The sequence below is a fragment of the Phacochoerus africanus genome, chromosome 4 (assembly GCF_016906955.1).
Source record: "Phacochoerus africanus isolate WHEZ1 chromosome 4, ROS_Pafr_v1, whole genome shotgun sequence".
Classification (NCBI taxonomy): domain Eukaryota; kingdom Metazoa; phylum Chordata; class Mammalia; order Artiodactyla; family Suidae; genus Phacochoerus; species Phacochoerus africanus.
Window position 1 is genome coordinate 60,611,448 of NC_062547.1, and position 21,154 is coordinate 60,632,601.

The following is a 21,154-nucleotide window of genomic DNA, read 5'->3' on the forward strand; positions in this document are numbered from 1 at the left end:
GATAGACCTATAAAGCTACAGGCAGTCACACTGGATGTATCACCCCGCAGCACAGGTGGGAACCGCCATACACAGCCTGCCCAGAGACACGCAGGTATACACAGCTTAAATAGTGGCTGTTACAGAACACTGAAACAGACCACGCGCACCTCGGCACACACCTGCATAGACACGCATTTGGAACCGCTATGGCACATCTTCCAACAGCTGTGGAATGAGCCCACGCAGCTACTCGCTGTCACCTGGGGCACCCTGTTGCAGCCTCTGGAGGGCTCCACACAGGGGCCTGGGCTGTCACTGAGCCGCAGATAACTCAGTGTCACACAGTCACACGCAACGCACAGTCACACAACAGAGATGCACGCAGCACAAAGACACCACACAGACAAGAAGCTCCTGGGGTGCCCAGGCCACACGCTGGGAGCCACTCTGCACAGCCCTACTGTCACACCTCGTGTCAATAGTCGGTGCTGGGTGACGGACTGGGTCACTCCCGCCTGCTCCGCCTCTCTGCCAGTGTTGCCAGCTGTTAATGGCATGCATCCCATTTGCCTGGGTGCAGGGAAAGGGTATTCCATTCTCTCTCCTGGGACCCTTCTTCTACCCCCAGGATATTTTCAGAGAAGGTGGAGGCAGACACTCAGGCAAGGAAGGACACCCGCAGGGTAAGGGGTGCTTGGGAGGGGTGGAGGCCTGTGCGCCAGGGGACCTGTGGGCTGCGTGCGTGGGCTGGGTGAGGAGAGGCGGTCCAAGGTCCAACTGTGACTCTAGGTCTGGATGCTTCTGGGAATGTTTGCCATAGGTATTCTTTTTGTGCTACGTGCAACCAGTGTGTGTGTAGACATGCGGATCCTGTGTGAGTGCACGTGTGCATCGCTGTGTGTGGGAGGATTGGCAAGTACCCAGTCGCTGGCGGGGCAACTGGCTCTGCGACGGTGGCTGCGTGTCCGCGGCTGTTTTGGGGGGCCAAGTGACGCCGCGTCACATTTTGTGCACTAGGTTGGATTGCTGCCTCCCTGGGACCTCTGTTGTGTGGTTGTGCGCTCAGATTTCCCATGTTGTGTGTTTGTGCGCGCGCGCGCGCGCGCGCGCGCGAGCCTTGATCCGAACGCCCTTCCCGCTGCCCTACGACCCCCATTATGCTTCCCTCTTAGAACCGCCCCCAATGGCCTCCCTCCGACCCAAGGCTTCTGGCGGGCGGGAAGTCCTGAACCGCTGGGGTTCCAGACGGGCGAGGAGGAAGGGAAGGGCAGGGCTAGGCGGTCGTCAGCCCCGCCTCCATCCTGAGGGGCCCCGGCCGGGTTGGGGGGGACGCCAGCCCTTCCCACTTCCTGTCCAGCCGGTCGTCCCCTCCCCCAGCTTCCTCTCCCGCGGGCCTCCTAGGCCCCAGGCCGGCGCGGAGGAGGGGCCCTCTCTGCATTTTAATGGGGCGCGGCAGACTTGATTCTGTTGGGCGTCGAGCTGGCGACTGCCCAATGTCCCCGGGGCCGCCAGGGGACGTGGGCATCAAGGACACCCTCATCGTAATGCCCACCAGTGCCCATCACCGCTCTTCAGCCAGGCACACAGAGGGTGTGACTCACCCAGGTCACACAGTGTATTGGTGACAGCTGTGACTGCCGGGCACTACGGACGCCCTCATCCAGGCGCTCCCCATTTATCTCCTAATGTTCTGTGGCTCCCTAGGATTCTGTGGCCTGGGTGGGCCCCCCGCTATCTCTGAGCCGCGGCTCCTTAAGTCGGCGTGAGCCTTCATCCTCCCCGCAAACATTTATTGAGTGCCTGCTGTGTGCTGGGCTCTGTGGACCAGTCGGGACATGTTGCTATTGCTTGTGGAGCAAAGGGAGGGCCGAACGTCAAAAGCTGGCGAGTCAGTAGGCTAATTTCAGGGAGTGCCACGTGCTGGGCAGAGGGAGGGGACCCCGGTGAAGAGGACCGGGCAACCGCTGGGGCGGAGGGAGGAAAGGAGGCTGGGAGGCGGAGGCACCCGCGGCCCGGCGAGTTGCAGAGGGGGAGGCACGGCTGGCGGGAGCGGAGAGCGCCGTTCTCATGGCAACCGGGGCGGATCTCCAAAACAGCCTCAGCGAGGGCGGAAAAGTCCGAGAAGAGCGACCTCTGGGCCCCATGCAGCGACCGGGAAGCTGAGTCGCGGGCACATCAACCCAGGCAGGGCTCACGCCTAGCAAGAACAGAACCCATAGAAACACCGCCCCCGATCCCCCTTGCGAAGGAGGGACGTGAGGGGGAAAAGGAAAAAAATTTTAATAAGGGGAGGGGTGGATCCGAAAGATCTGCAAGGAGAGTGCTCAGATTGCTGTCGCGGCAAGTGCAAAGGCCCTGAGGTGGGCACAAGATTAAAATGTTGAGGCAGAGCGAGGAGGGCAGTGTGGCTGCAGCAGGGGATAGAGGAACCGAGGGGCCGGAGCACTCCTGGCGGAGACCGGTCGGGATTTGTTCTATAAGGAAAAGGGAGCCATCGGAAGGTGTGTTAGCCGCGAGGGGCGGGATCTGCATCAAGATTTTAAGAAGCTTCATGGGGGCTGCCGGGTGGATCGGGATGGCATGGAGGAGGCAGGGAGGTTGGCCCAGGTAGGCAGGGGTCCTGGCCCAGGAATTGATTTAGGAGCCAAAGTGAGCGGGGAACGGTAAGCGAGGAGCGCTAAGGGTGAAAGTTGGACCCCAGACCTGCAACCTTTTTGCTGGCTCCCGGTCGCCCCCCTGTGGCCACGCGGGGACTGCAGCCCTGAGCTGGGTCTCTGCCTGTAAGAACCACCCATGCTCGCAAACCCCAGCCCTAAGCGGCCGGAGTCGGTGCCTGGAGGAACCCGAAGCCGGCTCTGCTAGTAGCGCAGGGGGACCGCCTGGAGGAGGAGCCAACCCTCCCCTCATTTACTCCTTCCAGCACTTCCATTATTCAGAGGCACTCTTCATAGGCCCACCTCCCGGCCTTTGCACTGGCTGTTCCTGCTGCCTGGAGCGCTCTTTCTCCGGCTCCAGGCCTGGACTATTCTGGTTCCTCCTTCGGCCTTTGGCCGCAGCGTTCCTTCTCCCCCACCCTCCTTCTCTTCCTCCTCCTTTCCCTCCTCCCCCACTTCTCCTTCTCCATCTTTCACCTCTCCCTCCCTCTTCGCCTTCCCTGGCCACCTCCTCCAGATTACTGGTTCTGTACTAGCCTTGGTTGGACTTATCACTATTTTGATAAAATAATGCCTCAGGTTCTCTGTCAGCAGCCTCCGCCTCCCCATGGATCTGCCTTCCCCGCAGAAACAGCGGGGGTGGGGGTGGGGTCCATGAGTATGTTGGGAAGTCTTTGGGAAGGCTGGTTTGGGTTTTCCTGATGAAGGTTCTTTCTCTCCACAGGAGGTGGGAGCTGCCCGTTAATGGGGGAGGGGGGATTTGGGAAGCAGCCAGGATTCCGACTGCAGACCCCAGCAGCCCTTCCCCAGCCGTGCGTGGGAGGCGGCCACAGCTGGGAGCAGGGTCTGAGCCATCAGACGTTTCCTCTCAGAAGCTGTAATTAGGGGTAATTTTCTAACTGCAACACAAAATTAAAACCCAAACAACGCCGGGAGGGAAGAAACCACAGCAGCTGGTGAGCACCGGGGCAGGCTGGGGTGCGGGTGGAGGTTCCAGCCTAGACCTGGTGGGGGGGGGGGGAGCCAGCGCCCTGGGAGAGGAGGGGCATGGGCACCAGGCCAAGGGTCTTTGAGACCCGCTGGACTCCTTAGAGAGCCGGCAACCCTTTGTAGTGTTGGGTTTGCGAAATGGGGATTATACCCCAAGACCGATCACCTGAAGGCGGAACTTCTCAGATGGAGGATCTGGACCTACATTTGAACCCTGGCCGTGTGGCCTTGAGCGGGAGCCTACTGAACCTCAGCCCCCGGCTCTCAGAGTCGTGAGGAACTCCAGGTGGGAGAAAGGACCCTGGAGGACCGGGCGGAGGAGCCTCAGTCGATCCCGCAGCTCCCTCCCCAACGCCCCACCCCATCCTGTTCATACTCCACAAAGCTCAACCTGAGCCAGTACACTGCCCTACTTCCAAAACCATCTGTGGGTCCACAGCCCACAAATGAAGATCCCTTCTCCTCCGCCCTGCCCTTGAACTCCAGAATCAAACTAATCAGTAGGAATTGGTGCACCCAGCACTGATCATCCCTTAAAACCCTCCCAGCAACCTCATGAGAGAGGCAGCATTTTTTTCCTCTCCATGTTACAGAGTTGGGAAACGAGGCTCAGAGAAGCCCTGACAGAGATATGCCCACTGGTGGGGGCATCCCACCCACTAGAGTGCCCCCAGCCCCCAGTCTGGGCCTGGGATACTCACTCTGGGAAATTGGAAGCATTGTGTGGAAACCTCAAGAGCCTGGGAAGGAAGAATGGGGAGGGGGAAGACTATAACAGCCACAGAGAAAGGTCTGCAAATAAAACTGGGGCTCTGATGGAGTTCTCTGGTGGCTCAGTGCATTAAGGATCCTGTGTTGTCACTGCTGTGGCTGGGGTTACAGAGCAGCATGGGCTCCATCCCTGGCCCTGGGACTTACACATGCCAAGGGTGCGGCCAAAGCAAAAAACAAAATGAAACAAAACAACTGAGGCTCTGAGCAGGGAAACAACTTGCTCCAGGACACAGAGTAGAAAGTGGAGGTACAGGTCCCATGCTGGGGTGCTCTGGCAATGCCTTTCCCTCACCTCCTCTCTCCCTCAAGCTGGGCTTCTCTTCTTGTGTTGGAGGAAAGGGTTTCCATAAGCAACCTAAGGCCCTAAGATCCCAGGGGGGATACAGGGGGAGGGTTTTTTTTCTTCCCTTGTGGGGGTTCCCCTGCCAAATAACAACACTGGCGAGTTGATGCTTACTAAGCACCAGGAACTGAGCACTTTTGTCCATGATCCTGTCGCACGAACCCAGCTCATTCCACCTCAAAGCTTCTGCCGGCTCCCAGCCTGACACCCTTCCCCACCCCTTCCCCCTAGCTGGCCTCTCCTTGTCCTTGAGGCCTCACAGAGGCCCTCCAGCCATCTGGGTCACATTGCTCTCTTGGATTTTCCCAAAAATCTTGTTTTTGCATGTTAACTGCCCATGTACCCAGTAACCCATGAGTTCTTGAAGGGTAGGGAATTCCAATATTTTGTTCAGTGCTGTGTCCCTAGGGCTTTAGAACAAGACTTGGCACACAATAGATGCTTAATAAATACCTGTTGCTGACAGAATTAGTTAAAAATTACCAATGTCCCCTCTGTGTTGGGGTCTGAGGCATCCAGTGCCCTCAGGGCTCTCAGCCTGAGAGCGACACACACCGTCAAGATCTATGCACGCCTTTCTGGTGTGGCCCCGAGGTGGAGTCTGGGGGTCAAAAGTGGGAGGGACCAATTTTCTGCCTCTGCCAAGACCACCAGGACCTGCAATACAGAGAAAGGCCACACGAGGGCAGCAGAGATTCGCAATTCCCACTCCTGAGGGTCCTTGTAGGACCCGCTTTAGCGCCCCCAATTGAGACCCCAATTTTCAGGCTTGAAGTATGTTCCTCCTCTCTTGACCTTGACCATATCCCCAAATAGCCTCCATGTTATTTACATAGTTATATACTGAATTATCTCATGGCAAAAAAAAGAAGAAAAATACAGGAAAAATTACCCATTCTCCCCCTCAAACGTGGTCCCATTCTGAGCTCTTGCCTGCATGGCTTTTTTTCCTTTTTTGCCTATTTTTTTCTCAGAGGCCTTTTTGACTAACCCTCTTGAAAACTGCCAACCACCCTGTCTTGCTCTGCAAATCCCCCCAATTCTGTTTAACTTTTCCTCTCCAGCACTATTATTTCCTAACCTCATTTGAATTTGCTAATTTGTGGTTCATCGCATTTCCCCCCTTGACACATCAGCTCTCTAAGGGAAGGAGCTTTGCTGCATCCAGTTGGCGCTCTGTAAGATTTTTGGAACGAACGAACAAAATCTTACCGAAATTAAAAAATAAATGAAGTAAAACTCAGCAAATAAAGCTAAATAAACTTTTTAGCCCGCACCCCCAGGCAGTCACTTCCATGAAGTCAAATCCATGCATCCAGGAGGGGTAGTGTGTGGTCGTATGCCTTCCAAGAATATGCAGACCAGTGTATCTTGTCTGAGCACATGTAGCATAATGATCCGCCACAGGTATTTGGGACTGACCCTTGGTTGCTGTAGAGCCTTGGGCAAGCTACTCAAAACACAGCTTGGCCTGGGAGTTTCTTTTGTGGCTTAGTGGAATCTGACTAGTATCCATGATGATGTGGGTTCAATCCCTGGCCTCGCTCAGTAGGTTGGGGATCCAGCATTGCTGTGAGCTGTTGAGTTGAGATATAGGTCACAGACATGGCTGTGATCCTGAGTTGCTGTGGCTGTGGCGTAGGCTGGCAGCTGTAGCTCTGTTTCCACCTCTAGCCTGGGAATTTCCATATGCCACAAGTGTGGCCCTAAAAAGCAAGCAAGCAAACAAACAAAACCCCATAGTGTGGCTCAGTTTCACCATCTGTAAAATGGGGGTTAAAAACAGTTCCTACCAGGAGTTCCCGTCGTGGTGCATTGGAAACAATTCCGACTAGGAACCATGAGGTTGCTGGTTCAATTCCATGTCTCGCTCAGTGGGTTAAGGATCCGGTGTTGCCTGAACTGTGGTGTAGGTCTCAGATGCAGCTCGGATCTGGCGTTGCTGTGGCTGTGGCTGTGGTGTAGGCCAGCGGCTACAGCTCCGATTCAACTCCTAGCCTGGGAACCTCCATATGCTGCAGGTGCAGCCCTAACACCCCCCCCCCCCCAAATAATAACAGTTCCTACCTCAAGGAGCTATCCTGAAAATGACAAAGCTTAATGCTACTTAAAGAGCCAGTGCCTGGCTGCTGCTATTTATAATGACTTAAAATGCTTTAAAAATCTAACTTCTAGAGTTCCTGTGGTGGCTCAGTGGTAACAAACCCGACTAGGATCCATGAGGACTTGGTTAGATCCCTGGCCTTGCTCAGTGGGTTAAGGATCCCAAGTTGCTGTGGCTGTGGTATAGGCTGGCAGCTGCTATAGCTCCGATTTGACCCCTATCCTGGGAACTTCCATGTGCCTGGGGGTATGGCCCTAAAAAGACAAAAAAAGTTTAACTTCTTATAGCATTCCTTTATATTCCTCCACCTATCTTAATTTGGGGTCCCCTAGAAGCTGAGGTATTCAATAGCGTAATTATTTCGGAGGAAGCTATCTTCCAGGTGAGGAGAGAGGAGGCCTGCAGGGGGCGCCAAGGAGCAGGCACCAAGGGGCTGGATTCCCAGGGGCCCTCAGGGAGGCAGCACCAAGCAGGTGCTTCAGAGTGTCTTACCCAAGGGAGGAGGGAGCTGAGACATTTCTAATCAACTCTCCTTCTGCCTGTGGTCAGGGCTGCTCCCAGGAGAGCCATGTGGGTCAGCAACATGGCCTCCCGTGACCAGAGCAGCTTCAGCAAAGAAATATCCGGCTTGCAGGTGGAGTGTGATTGCTGACTGCAGCTGCCCTGGTGCAGTGCGACATTATGTTTGCCCACACCCTGCTTCCCAGAGGCGTTCAGTGGCTTCTAAAATTTTATCATAACCAATAATAAAAATAAATAAGTACGGAGTTTCCGTCATGGCACAGAGGAAATGAATCCGACTAGGAACCATGAGGTTGCAGGTTCGATCCCTGGCCTCATTCAGTGGGTTAAGGATCCAGCATGAGCTGTGGTGTAGGTTGCAGACTCGGCTCAGAACCCGCGTGGCTGTGGCTGTGGTGCAGGCTAGCAGCAACAGCTCCAATTAGACTCCTAGCCTGGGAACCTCCATATGTCCCGGGTGCGGCTCTTAAAAAAAAAAAAAAAAAGACGAAAATAAATAAATACAACCACTATGGAAAAGAGTATGGAGGTTCCTTAGAAAATTAAATATAGAACGACAGGATGATCCAGCAGTCCCACTCCTGGGAATATGTGGGACAAAATGATAATTCAAAAAGATACATGCAGAGTTCCCTTTGTGGCTCAGTGGAAATGAACCTGACTAGTATCCATGAGGATGCTGGTTCCATCCCTGGCCTGGCTCAGTGGGTTAAGAATCCGGTGTTGCCACAAGCGTGGTGTAGGTCAAGAATGTATCTTGGATCAGCAGCCACAGCTCTGATTCCACCTCTAGCTTGGTAACTTCCAAATGCTGCATGTGTGGCCCTAAAAAAACAAAACAAAACAGCAAACCGAAAAGATGCATGTGGGAGTTCCTGTTGTGGCTCAGCAGTAAGGAACCCAACTGGTATCCATGAAGACTCTGGTTCAATCCCTGGCCTTGCTCAGTGGGTTAAGGATCCGGCCTTGTAGTGAGCTGTGGTGTAGTTTTCAGATGCCGCTCAGATCTGGCATTGCTGTGGATGTGGTGTAGCTGCAGCTCTGATTCAACCCTGCAGTGGGTGCGGCCCTTTGGCCAAAAAAAAAAATGCATGCACTGGTATATTCACAGCAGCACTATTCACGAAAACCAAGACATGGAAACACACTAAATGTCCATCGACGGATGAATTGGATTAAGAAGATGTGATACATATATACACAGGAATACTACTCAGCCATAAAAAGAACACAATAATGCCATTTGTGGCAACATGGATACAACTAGAGATTCTCATACTAAATGAAGTAAGTCAGAAAGAGAAAGACAGATACCATATGATATTACTTATATGTAGAATCTAAAATATGGCACAAATGAACCTATTTACAAAACAGAAAGACTCACAGATGTAGAAAACAGCCTTGTGGTTGCCAAGGGTGAGGGGATGGAATGGACTGGGAGTTTGGGATTAATAGATGCAAACTATCACATTTAGAATGGATAAGCAATGAGGTCCTGCTGTATAGCACAGGGAACTATATCCAATCTTTTGAGATAGACCATAATAGACGACAATATGAGAAAAGAAATGTAGGAATTCCCTTCGTGGCTCAGCGGTTAATGAACCCAACCAGGATCTATGAGGCTGCAGGTTCAATCCCTGGCCTCTCTCAGTGGGTCAAGGATCTGGCGTTGCCGTGAGCTGCAGTGTAGGCTTGCAGGTGTAGCTCTGATTCGACTCTCGGCCTGGGAACCTCCATGTGCCGCAGGTGCGGCCCTAAAGAGAAAAGAAAAAAGAAGAACGTATATGTATATATGTATGACTGGGTTACTTTGCTGTACAGCGGAAATTGGCATAACATAGTAAATCAATTACGCATTAATTTTTAAAGTGTAAAAATAAATAAAGAGTACCCTGATGGCTCAGCAGGTTAAGGAGTTGTCACTATTGTGGTTCAGTTTCCATCCCTGGCCTGAGAGCTTCCGTATGCTGATGGCAAAGCCAAATAATAATAAATATATAAAATTTACTATAACCAAAGAAGCCAAGTGACCTCAAATAAGGTCTTTCCATTTCATTAAAAATAAAGCTTAGCCTTCTAGGAGTTCCTATCATGGCTCAGCGGTTAACAACCCTGACTAGTATCCATGAGGACACGGGTTCGATCCCTGGCCCTGCTCAGTGGGTTAAAGATCCAAGGTGCTGTCAGCTGTGGTGTAGGTCGCATATGCTGCTCGGATCTTGTGTTGCTATGGCTGTGACGCAGGCCAGCAGCTTTAGCTCCAATTTGACCCCTAGACTGGGAACTTCCATATGCCATGGGTGTGGCCCTAAAAAGACCAAAAAAAAAAAAAAAATTAAGCTTTACCTTCTGATTTTGATTTTTGTGTGTCATGGATCAGCCACTCCTCCCCTCCAGCCTTGGGACTCAGCTGGCCCATTGTTCACACATGTCCCTAGAACTAGGCACATGCTCATATTTATGTCTGTCTCCCACCCTTTCACAGCCACCTTGCACAGTGGTTTTTACTGTCCTCATTTTACAGAGGAAGCTGAGGCCCCTTGTACAGTTGAAGGCTCTAGCTCACACAGCAATGAAATGGCTCAGCAGACTTCAGTCACTGAATTAATAGCCTGCAGGTCTGCAGTTGCCCACATCTGCTCACACTCTAGGTTTGTCCCTAGGTGCGCTTGGCTACCTTAGCCCAGCCCTTGGGCATCACACCTGCCTCTGCTTCTGACCTGCTAGCTCCAGAGCCCCTCAAATGCCTCAGGATCTCCGGGCCCTGTCAATGGTTTCTACTTGTGGCTCAGGCTGTCACAAGAGAAGTTCCCGTTGTGGCTCAGCAGGTGAAGAACCTGGCTAGTATCCATGAGGATGCGACCCCAGGCCTTGCTTCAGTGGGTTAAGGGTCCAGCATGACTGCAGGCTGAGACATACACAGATGTGGCTTAGATCTGGTGTGGCTCATTGGCTGACTTCAGAGTTTCCATCGAATGTGTCAACTCTGATTTCTATTCACATGACACAATAGCTTTAGGAATGAAAATGGCTGTGGCTGTGGCATAGTTTAGCTGCTGTAGCTCCGATTTGACCCCTGGCCTGGGAACTTCCACGTGCTGCATGTGCAGCCATTAAAAAAAAAAAGAAAGAAAGAAAGAAAAAAATGGGGGACAGAGAAAGGCTTGGGCCTAGGAGCCCCACAGGGCCCTGCTCGATTTCAGTATCTCTAGGAGTTTCCGAAGGTCTCTAGGAGTCTCTGAGGCTCTCCAGAGGTCTCTGTGCTGAGAGGTTGGCCCTCCCTGGGACTCAGATGGGCACGAGGGGGAGAGCCAAGATGTGCCGTCCAGAGCTTCCTGTTCCTCTCAGTCAGGGTGGGGGTCAGGGGAGCCCGGAGCTGCCCCTCTTCCCGTCGTGGTCTGGCCGTGGCCTGCATGGGCTGCAGCAAGAAGGCCCAGGCCGAGACTCGCACCCTCCCCACCCCCTCGCCAACCAGACCCTCCTCTAGAACCCACTCCTCCACTCTCTCAGGCCACAAACTTGCCCATCTCCTCCCCACCCCACCCCCAGCCTAAGAGCCCAGTGCTCTATTTCCTCATTTCCTTCACTTCATTTCCTCATTTCCTCCTATTTTAAGAGGCCTCAGCACTCAAATCCACCCACACCCAGGCCCCACAGCCAGCTGGCGCCCCTCTGTCCTCTCATTCTAAAAGCCAGGTTCTTACTTGTGCTCATTGGCTGACTTCAGAGTTTCCATCCAATGTGTCAACTCTGATTTCTATTCATATGACACAATAGCTTTCGGAATGAAAAAAATCTAAAAAACATACATGGGAAGATTCTTCCCATCCATCCCCCACTAAGAGGTAACCCTGGAGTGTTTATCTTTCCTGTTTCATTTATGAGTTTCTACAAGAAGCTTTTTTTTCTTTTCTTTTTCTTTTTCCAGTTAACGTATTCATTTGGAGACATCTGCTCTCACCCAGGCTCTCTTCTGCCCCAGGGCCTTTACGCAGGTTGTTCCACCCCCTGGCTGGCCTTCCCTTTATTAATATTCTTATATTATTATTATTTTATTATTATCATTATCATCATCATCATTGTCTTTGTTATCTCTATTATTTTATTTTTTGCTTTTTAGGGCCGCACCTGTGGCATACGGAAGTTCCCAGGCTGTGGGTCGAATCGGAGCTGCAGCCACAGGCCTAGGCCACAGCCACAGCAACGTGGGATCTGAGCTGCATCTGCGACCTACATCACAGCTCAGGGCAACACTGGATCCCCAACCCACTGAGTGAGGCCAGGGATCGAACCTACATCCTCATAAATACTAGTCAGATTCATTTCCGCTGAGCCACAGTGGGAACTCCAGCCCCCTTATCTTTTGCAATAAGGGCTCCCCTGATCATTCCATTAAAAAGTTGCCACCCTCCCTCCTTCCCAACTTTACTTATTTATTTATTTTTTGTCTTTTATGACCGCATCTGTGGCATATAGAAATTCCCAGGATAGGGGTAGAATCAGAGCTGCAGCTGCCAGCCTACACTACAGCCACAGCAATGCCAGATCCTTAACCGACTAAGCAGGGCCAGGGATTGAACCTGAGTCCTCATGGTTACTAGTCATGTTCACAACCAGCTGAGCCACAACAGGAACTCCCTCTCCCAACTTCATTTTCCCTGAAAGCAACTGTTATGTATTTTCCTGATAGGCCATGGGTGCAGCCCTAAAAAGACAAAACACAAAAGACCAAAAAAAAAAAATTACCATTTTAGCTATTTTAGGGTTTGGTTTGGTTTGGTTTTTTTGTTTTTTTCTTTTTAGGGCTGCATCTGTGGCATATGGAAGTTCCCAGTAGGGGCTGAATCGGACCTGTAGCTTCCAGCCTACGCCACAGCCACAGCAATGCCAGATCTGAGCGGCATCTGCAATCTACACCACAGCTCACTGCAATGCTGGATCCCCAACCCACTGAGCAAGGCCAGGGATCAAACCCACACCCTCATGGATACTAGTCAGGTTCATTACCAGTGAGCCACAACAGGAACTCCTACAGTTTTAGCCATTTTAAAGTGCACAATTCAGTGATTTTTTTTTTTTTTTTTTTAAAGGCTGAACTTGCAGCATATGGAAAGTCCCAGGCTAAGGGTCGAATTTGAGCTACAGCTGCCGGCCTACGCCACAGCCACAGCAACACTGAGATCTGAGCTGAGTCTGTGACCTACACCACAGCTCACTGAGCAACACTGGATCCCCGACTCACTTCACTGATGGAGGCCAGGGATCGAACCTGCCTCCTAATGGATGCTAGTAGGATTCGTTTCCACTGCACCGCAATGTGATTTTCAGTGTTGCACAACCATCACCTCTGTGTAGTTCCAGAACATTTTCCTCACCCAAAAGGAGATCCTGTCCCCATCAGCAGTCCCTCCCCCTCTCCATCTCCTCAGCCCCTGGCAACCATGAATTTATTATCTGTCTCTGGGTATTTACCTGTTCTGATCATTTCATATCAATAGAATTACCCACTATGTGGTCTTCTGTTGTTTCGTTTTTGTTTTTCTCTTTTTATGGCCATATCTGTGATATGCGGAAGTTCCCAGGCTAGGGGTTGAATCAGAGCTGCAGTGGAGGCCACAGCCACAGTCACAGTAACACCAGATCCAAGCCCTATCTGCGACCTATGCTGCAGCTTTCGGCAAGCCAGATCCTTCACCCGGAATTGAACATGCATCCTCAGAGACAAAGTCTCTTTAACCTACTGAGCCTTAATGGGAATGGTGATGTGGTCTTTCGTGTTTTTGGTTTTTTTTTTTTTTTTTTTTTTTTTTTTTGCTTTTTAGGGACTCACCTGCCACATATGGAAGTTCCGAGGCTAGGGGCTGAATTGGAGCTACAGCTGTTGGCCACAGCCACAGCAACATGGGATCCGAGCCATGTCTATGACTTATGCCACAGCTCATGGCAACACCAGATCCTTAACCCACTGAGCGAGGCCAGGGATCGAACCTGCATCCTCATGGATCCTAGTGGGGATCGTTAACTGCTGAGCCACGAGGGGAACTCCCTCACTCAGCTTAATGTTTTTGAGGTTCATCCACAATGTAGCATGTTTCAGAGCCTCAATCCTTTTTATGGCTAATATTCACTGTATGGATGGACCATATTTAGTTTTTCCATTCATCAGTCCCTGCCCCTGTCATTTGTAAACATGCCAATATTCGAGAGAGTCCCAGGAGTGGGATGCTAGATCAGTCAACAGGCACGTGCATCAATAATTCCCATCACAGGATGCCTTCTATCAGGCTGCACACAGATGCTCCTCCAGCAATGTGTGGGGTTGCCTGTTTCCCCACAGCATGGCCAGCACAGGGTGTCATCACACTTTTGAATTTTTGCCAATCTGATAGGTGGAATCAAACAGTATCTCAGAGTTTTTGTGGTTTGCCATTTTCTTACTGGGGGTGAGATAAGTTTCTTTGGGTTGTTGAAGGACAATTTGCAGCCCTTTCCCAAAGTCTCGGTTCAAAAACCTTTGACCATTCCTCTGAGCTTTGAGATGGAAAGGGGCAGAGACTGAAGAGAGGGGAAAGCGTAGGAGAGTAGACTCCAGCCTCTCAGAGTCCAAGAGAAGGCTTATACCCTTTGCCCCATTTTGCAGATGTGGAAACTGAGGTACAGAGCAGTTAAGTTCAACAAGCCAGGGGCTAGAAAGGATTTGAAGCTGCTCTGCCTGAAGCCAGGACCCGGTGAGGTGGAGACCCTCTCTCAGCCCACCCCAATCCATTACCTCCTCACTCTCTCTTTTGCCACTATCCCTTAGGTCCTACTCAGGCCCCCTCTCTGGCCTCCTTGCAAGGTTCTGCACCTCCAGACCCCAGGCTCACTCCAGTAGAATCTTTTGACTCAGTGCTCACAAGCTGCTCTGGCCCTGGGAATACAGCCCCATTCCTGAGCATGGCTTTGGTGGCTTGTGCTGCCTGCTCCCCTGCTCATGTTACCAGTTCCTCCATTTAGCCGCTCCACTCCTAACTATACTGTCACAGCCAGCCATGCTTTCTCTTCTCTCTGGAATCTTCAATGCATTCGTTTCTGCCTGCCACTGCTATTTATATTCCAAGCTCCAGACTCAATATTCCCTCACACAGGGTACCCTCCTCATATCTCCCTGCAGCCTGGAAGCATGAATATATGTTAGGAGAGCTCTGACTTGTGGGGGATGCTAGGAGCTTGGGGAGTCAAAGGCAGGTTTTAGGAATCCTTGGCAAACTCCCATTCATGTGCTGAAGCCCCAGTTCTTCTTCTTCTTTTTTTTTTGTCTTTTTTTGCTTTTTCTAGGGCCGCACCCAGGCATACGGAGGTTCCCAGGCTAGGGGTCTAATTGGAGCTGCAGCTGCTGGCCTATACCATAGCCACAGCAATGCAGGATCCGAGCCACATCTGCGACCTACACCACAGCTCATGGCAACGCCAGATCCCCAACCCACTGGGCAAGGCCAGGGATCGAACCTGCAACCTCATGGTTCCTAGTCAGATTCGTTAACCACTGAGCCACGACGGGAACTCCTGAATTCTAACTCCCAATTCTGATGCCTCCTCTAGGAAGTCTTCCAGCACCCTGTCCCTCCTTCTGGCCCTGACCTGATTCCACCAGCCTGGGGGTGTCTGTGTCCAGTTCTGTCTTCTCCCAAGACTGGATATTCCTGGAACAAATGGCCAGGGCTGAAGCCTCTTAGGGACTCAGCATGGATGATGTTTGTGGGGTTTTTGGTTGTCTTTTTTTTTTTTTTTTTTTATGGCAGGAATAGAGCATCTGAGCCGCTTCTGCGCCCTACACCACAGCTTACGGCAACGCCTGGATCCTTAACCCACTGAGCAAGGCCAGGGACAGAACATGGGTCCTCATGGATGCTAGTAAATTTGTTACTGCTGAGCCACGACAGGAACTCCTGGGTGATGTTTGTTGAATGAATATATGAATGCAACTCATTGTGAAGTGAGTTGATGGGGTAGCAGTTAGTTGGGGCGTTAATGGGGGCCATGTAGTCACTGAGTGCCAGCAAGAGGGAAGTAGGCTGCCCCTCCCCCTCTCGTGAGAATTCTGGTCCTAGAGGCCTGGGGAGGGGGAACGGGGAGGAGGCCTATGGGGCTCGGTGTCTTCTTCATTTTTCTTCTCTGCACTCCACCCGGGCACCAGTTCCTCTTCCCCCTGAGTTGCTGGTTGCAGAGCTTGAGGAACGCCAGAGACCCTAGCGGATCCAGATCCCCGAAGGGTCCGACGCTCTGGCCCCTGTGTCCAGGTGAGCCACGACGCAGCCCCTCCGCGCCAGAGACTTCCAGCCCGGTCGAGGCAAAGCCGTGCCAGTGGAACCAGAAAGGTAGGACAGAGGCACTAGAACTTGGAACTGCTCAGGAGCGTCAAGCCAAAGCCGGGGGACCCTTTCAGCCCCCGATCAAGACTCCCTCCCACAGCCGCCTGTCCTTCAGGAAGAAAGGCAGAGGGGCGGGGCCGTTTCCAGGGCAACCAATCTTTTTTTTTTTTTTTTTCCCTGCTTTGCAGGGCTGCACCTGCGCCAGCAACCACTCTTTTTGCATATAGTCCTGTCTGGCCAACAAGGGCTCCCAGAGTGTTGGGGGGTGGGGAGGAAATTGGGCAACTTAGCCCAAAGTGGCTTATCTCAGAGAAGGGGAAGGGGCTGACTGGGCCAGGTCTCCTCCTTGCCTTCTGAGCCCTTGAGGCATCCAGGTTATGCACCCGTTCCCCGGAAGGGGAGACTGAGGCTGGGGGCCAGAACCAACCAAAGGGGTGTCCAGCGAAGGGCTATGTTTTAACACTTCAGAAGTGGCCTGAGCTGCATATATATATATATATATATATATATATATATATACATAACAGGTGGCGAGGGGGAGGGCGACCACAGGCTGAGGTTAGGCTTTGGATTCTGGTCTCTCTGCCTAGGTTGCTTAAATGGGGGGCACCCTGATGTGGGTGCTGTTGTTGCCACCACCGCTGCTGCTGCTGCTGCACAATCCAGGCACCCACGGAACGTCGTGCGTGTACTCCGGGAACGTGGACTGGACCAGAGAGTTCACGGACACATGCCTGAACTTCAGTGGCCAAAACCTGAGCTGGCTGCCTCAGAACCAGTCTCTGCAGGCCAGAAGTGTGACCGTCCTTGACCTGTCTGGAAACCGCCTTCGCAAGCTCCCATCAGTCTTCTTCAGCCACCTGGGAGAGCTGAAGTTCCTGGACGTGACAAACAACCCACTGGAACATGTGGACGGGGCACTGGCCAGACGTTGTCAGCTCACCCTGAAGGCTGATTGCAACTGTGTCCTATTTTCCTGGCACAAGATTCGGCAGGACAACTGTTCTGGCCAGCCGCCTCTGCAGTGCCTAGATAAGACCACTGGTGCCTGGCACAACTTCTCTGCCTTGGAGGAAGGCTGTCCCCCTGGCCTCTCTGCAGGAGCTGTAGGAGCACTGGCAGCTGGTGGAAGCCTGTTTCTCTTGCTTGCCATTGCTGGCCCAGTGTTGGCTTGGAGATTCTGTAGACGTCGGATGGACAGTGGCCGGGGCCTGAGCAAAACGTGGGCTGCTCAGGATGGTTCCAGGTCTGGCTCAGGTCGGCAGCCGAGGTACAGTAGTCGGGCCCTCAACCTTAAGCCCCCAGCAGCTACCCTGACCAGATCTTCCACGTCGGACTATGAGAACATGATCGTGGGCCAGCCAGCTGCCAGGCACCAGTGGGCTGAACACAGGTGAGTGATCCACCCACATCTGCCTGCAAGACTCTGGAGCCAGATGGCCAGGGTTCAATTCCCAGCTCTGCCTCTTACAGGCTATGTGATCTTGGGCAAGTAGTTTGACCTTTCTGGGCCTCGGTTTCTTTATCTGCAAAATGAGGATAATAACAGCCCTCCACCTCATGGAGTTGGGATAAGAATTAAGTGAGTTCCTCTATATGTAAGAAGCCTCCCCCTTCATGACCTGCAAACCCACTTTTCTGACTGCCAAGGACGGCAAGTGTTCAAGGCAGAGTATGGGCTCTGTGGTAGCCGTTAGCAGCCTGGGCTCCAATCTCCCATGACCCAGGGTTGTCTCTGAACCTCCGTTTCTGTCTCCGTAAAATGGGACAGCAGCTCCATCTCTCTTTGACATAAAGGAGATGCTAAGAAAGCCACCTGCCTCTCTCTACTGCCACAAAGCTCTGCCTCCAGAATTGGCTGGGCTTAGATAGATAGGTTCAACTTTCCCCAGGTTGGATGGAGTGGAGGGGATTTCACTCCCCTAGGGGCAGGGATAAATAGGAACAAAGGCCTGGAAGTAGGAGGGAACAGAGAATCTGCCCTTGATGAGTTTTGAGAAGGCAAGACATCAGGGCTGAGGTTGGAGGGGGCTGGGAGGATTCAAGCAGGAAGGGAAAGAGGGTCATGGCTGGGTTTGGGCAGCAGAATCCACAAGCCGGGGAGGCCCATGGGAAGCTATTGGTGAGAAATGAGAGAATATGTAAAACAGATGCAAATATGGCTCAAAAGCAGAAGTGGTCTATGGCAGGGAGTTGAAGGCACCAGACTCCCTAAGGCAGCTTGTCTTCTGATGGTTGCCTCTGCCTCACTGTTACCATGTCCTTAGGGCCAGCCAGTCTCCTCTAAAAACATTGTTTAAAATTGGATGTGTCAATCCTACCTGACATTTTACAGTTGCAGAAACAGGTCCTGAGAGGCAGGGGAATGACTTGTCCAAGGTCAGAAGCAGAGGCAAGAAACAAACCCTGATTCGCATCCCCATACAATCATGTATGTGTTTGGAGTAATTTATACTAAAGTATAAATGACTGATAGACACCACTTATCCAAAGTGGCCTTTGCTACAAGAGGAGCCAGGGTGGGATTCTTCTCTGGGGGTCTTGCCCACCATAACAAGATATTCCTAAGAAGCTACCTCCTCTGTGACCAATTCCATGGATCTAGAGACTGAGGCTCAGAGATTTATTTTTGTGTAGAGGCCACAAAGTCAGTTGCTTCAGGGGATCTGGCAAAAACATTTCCCATCTGAAGGGGCATTGGTTTGGCTCCAGCTATTTATGTTCATGTGGCTGGTGTGGCTAGAGCTTCCAATTTTTCAAAAGAAACCAAAGTCCAGATTCATTTCTTTCCTTTTTTTTTTTTTTTTTTTAACAGCTGCACCTCTGGCATACAGAAGTTCCCAGGCTAGGGGTCGATTCGGAGCCGCAGCTGCCAGCCTACGCCAAAGCCACAGCAACACCAGATCAGAGCTGCATCTGCAGCCTACACCACAGCCCATGGCAACACCAGATCCTTAACCCACTGAGCAAGGCCAGGGATCGAACTGGCATCCTCATGGACACTATGTCAGGTTCTTAACCTGCTGAGCCACAACAGGAACTCCCAAAGTCTACTTCTGAATGTTAAAAATGAGCAACCATCTCAACTTTAAGGAAGGAAAAAACCCTACAATGACTCAGGGTTGTTGGACCAGTGTTACAATGCTGAATCCACAGAATCTTCCCTGAATCACTGCCCCCTACTTGCTTTCCACAGTGAAAGCTGGGCCAGGCTGGGAGAACACTGCCCAGCGCCTCAGTTTTCTCATAGATAAATAATAGGAGTTGACTCAGTCTCCCTGAACTAACTCTGCCTCTCAAAACTGACATGCCAGGAGTTCCTGTCGTGGCCCAGAGGTTAACGAATCTGACTAGCACCCAAGAGGGGGCAGGCTCAATCCCTGGCCTCGCTCAGTGGGTTAAGGAGCCGGCACCGCCATGAGCTGTGGTGTAGGTCGCAGACGTGGCTCAGATCTGGCCTTTCTGTGGCTGTGGTGTAGGCCAGTGGCTACAGCTCCCATTTGACCCCTAGCCTGGGAATCTCCATATGCCACAGGTGTGGCCCTAAAAAGGAAAAACAAAAAACAACAACAACAAAAAAAACCCACACACAAAAACTGACATGCCAGCTCCCTGAGTCCTACCTTCCCTCCCACCCTTCTCTGTCCCCACAGGGATCACCCTTCAGAGGACGGTGACTTCTACATGACCTATGAGAGCCTCCCGCAAGACTCCCAGCCTGTCTACTGTAACCTGCATTCCCTGGCCCAGGCCCCCATGTACGAAGACGAGTACGTGATCCCTGGGCGCTGAGCCTTCAGCACCTCAGACTCCAGCCTGCCCCCTTCTAGGTGACTTGGGGGCACTCTAGCTCTTCCCTGGCCTCAGTCTTCCCATCTGAGGAATGGGGCCAGGGAAGAACCATCCTTTGAAGCTCTAGGGATGTTCTGCATCCCTCTCCCTAGCCCGCTCCGCTCCTCAGGCCCCTTGGCTGCTAGAAGGGGAGGAGGAGAGACCCCCAACATGGGGACGGAAGGGTCAGTGTATGAACTCTGTTCTCACCCTCCTGTGGGTGTGCAAGCGGTACCCTCCAAAATGCTGTGGGATAGACGAGGCTGCTGGCAAGTGGGTTCCCCATGGTGGCAATTTCTTGAGCTCCCAGGATAAGAGCTCTGAGGCTCTCAAATTCCTCCCAACTCCCAGTCTCTCCCCTCTGTCCCTCTCAGGCCCCTGACTCAGGTGCCTGGTATCCAGACTTGGCCCCAAGGGCAGTCCACACCAGTCTCAGAAGGATCTTTATAACTCATGATTGGGACTCCTCCTCTTCCCTGCTCACACACCCTCCATGGCTCCCAAGTGCCTGGTGGTTGAGACCTGTATGATCCAGGCCTACCCTTCTCAGTGCCCTCTCCCATCCCTCTGCCTTTCTGGTCTGGACCTCCTTCCCAGCAATACCGCCTCCCTCTGGAAGCTTTCATTTTCTTACGCCATTTACCTATGTCCCTCTTTTGGCCCAGAATGCCGTCCTCTTCCATGTTTTCTCACTCTTATTAAACACCTGAGTACACATGCAGAACTCTGGCCTGGGCATCGAGAAGCACAGGTCCAGTTCTTGGCTCTGCCATTAACTCTCTGGGCCTCAGTTTCCTCATCTGTAATACAGTGTGATTAGAATTGGTCTCTAAGAGAAATGCACATCAAAACCACAATGAGGTACCATCTCACACGGGTCAGAAGGGCCATCATTAATAAGCCCACCAATAACAAATGCTGGAGAGGGTGTGGAGAAAAGGGAACCCCCCTGCACTGTTGGTGGGAATGTAAATTGGTGCAACCACTATGGAAAACTGTATGGAGATTCCTCAGAAAACTAAATATAGAACGACCATAAGATCCAGCAATCCCGCTCCTGGGCATATATCTGGACAAAATTATAATTCAAAAAGATACATGCAGGAGTTCCTGGTATCCTTGAGGATGCGGGTTCGATCCTTGGCCTTGCTCGGTGGGTTAAGGATCTGGAGTAGCTGTGAGCTGTGGTGGAGGTGGCAGATGTGGCTTGAATCCTGCGTGGTGTGGCTGTGGCGTAGGCCAGCAGCTACAGCCCTGGGAACTTCCTTATGCCAAAGGTGTGACCCTAAAGTGATACACACAAAAGAGAATACAGTAATGCCATTTGCAGCAACATAGATAAACTAGAGATTCTCATAAGGTGATTCAAGTCAGAAAGAGAAACAAATACCATATAATATCACTTACATATTGAATCTAAATTATGGCACAAGTGAACCTATCTACAGAACAGAAACACACTCACAGACATAGAGAGCAGACTTGTGGTTGCCAAGGGGGAGGGTGGACTGGGAGTTTGGGGTTAATAGATGCAAACTATTACATTTTGAAGGGATAAACAATGAGGTCCTGCTGTATAGCATAGGGAACTTTATCT

General features: G+C 51.8%; 1 protein-coding gene across 1 annotated transcript; it reads left to right on the plus strand.

Annotated features, from left to right (window-relative positions):
- Positions 1-650: 650 nt before the first annotated feature.
- LRRC25 (leucine rich repeat containing 25) lies at positions 651-20,333 on the plus strand. Its single transcript, XM_047776549.1, has 4 exons — positions 651-665; positions 15,552-15,732; positions 16,317-17,119; positions 19,380-20,333. Exons 3-4 carry the CDS (start codon positions 16,326-16,328, stop codon positions 19,516-19,518), a joined length of 933 nt encoding a protein of 310 aa, XP_047632505.1. The 5' UTR covers positions 651-665; positions 15,552-15,732; positions 16,317-16,325; the 3' UTR covers positions 19,519-20,333.
- Positions 20,334-21,154: the final 821 nt, after the last annotated feature.

Bases quoted from the DNA above. Each gene is read 5' to 3' on its own strand.
- LRRC25 (XM_047776549.1), top strand. From the start codon at position 16,326: ATGGGGGGCACCCTGATGTGGGTGCTGTTGTTGCCACCACCGCTGCTG. The intron at 17,120-19,379 runs GTGAGTGATCCA...CTGTCCCCACAG, and splicing joins CACCAGTGGGCTGAACACAG to GGATCACCCTTCAGAGGACG.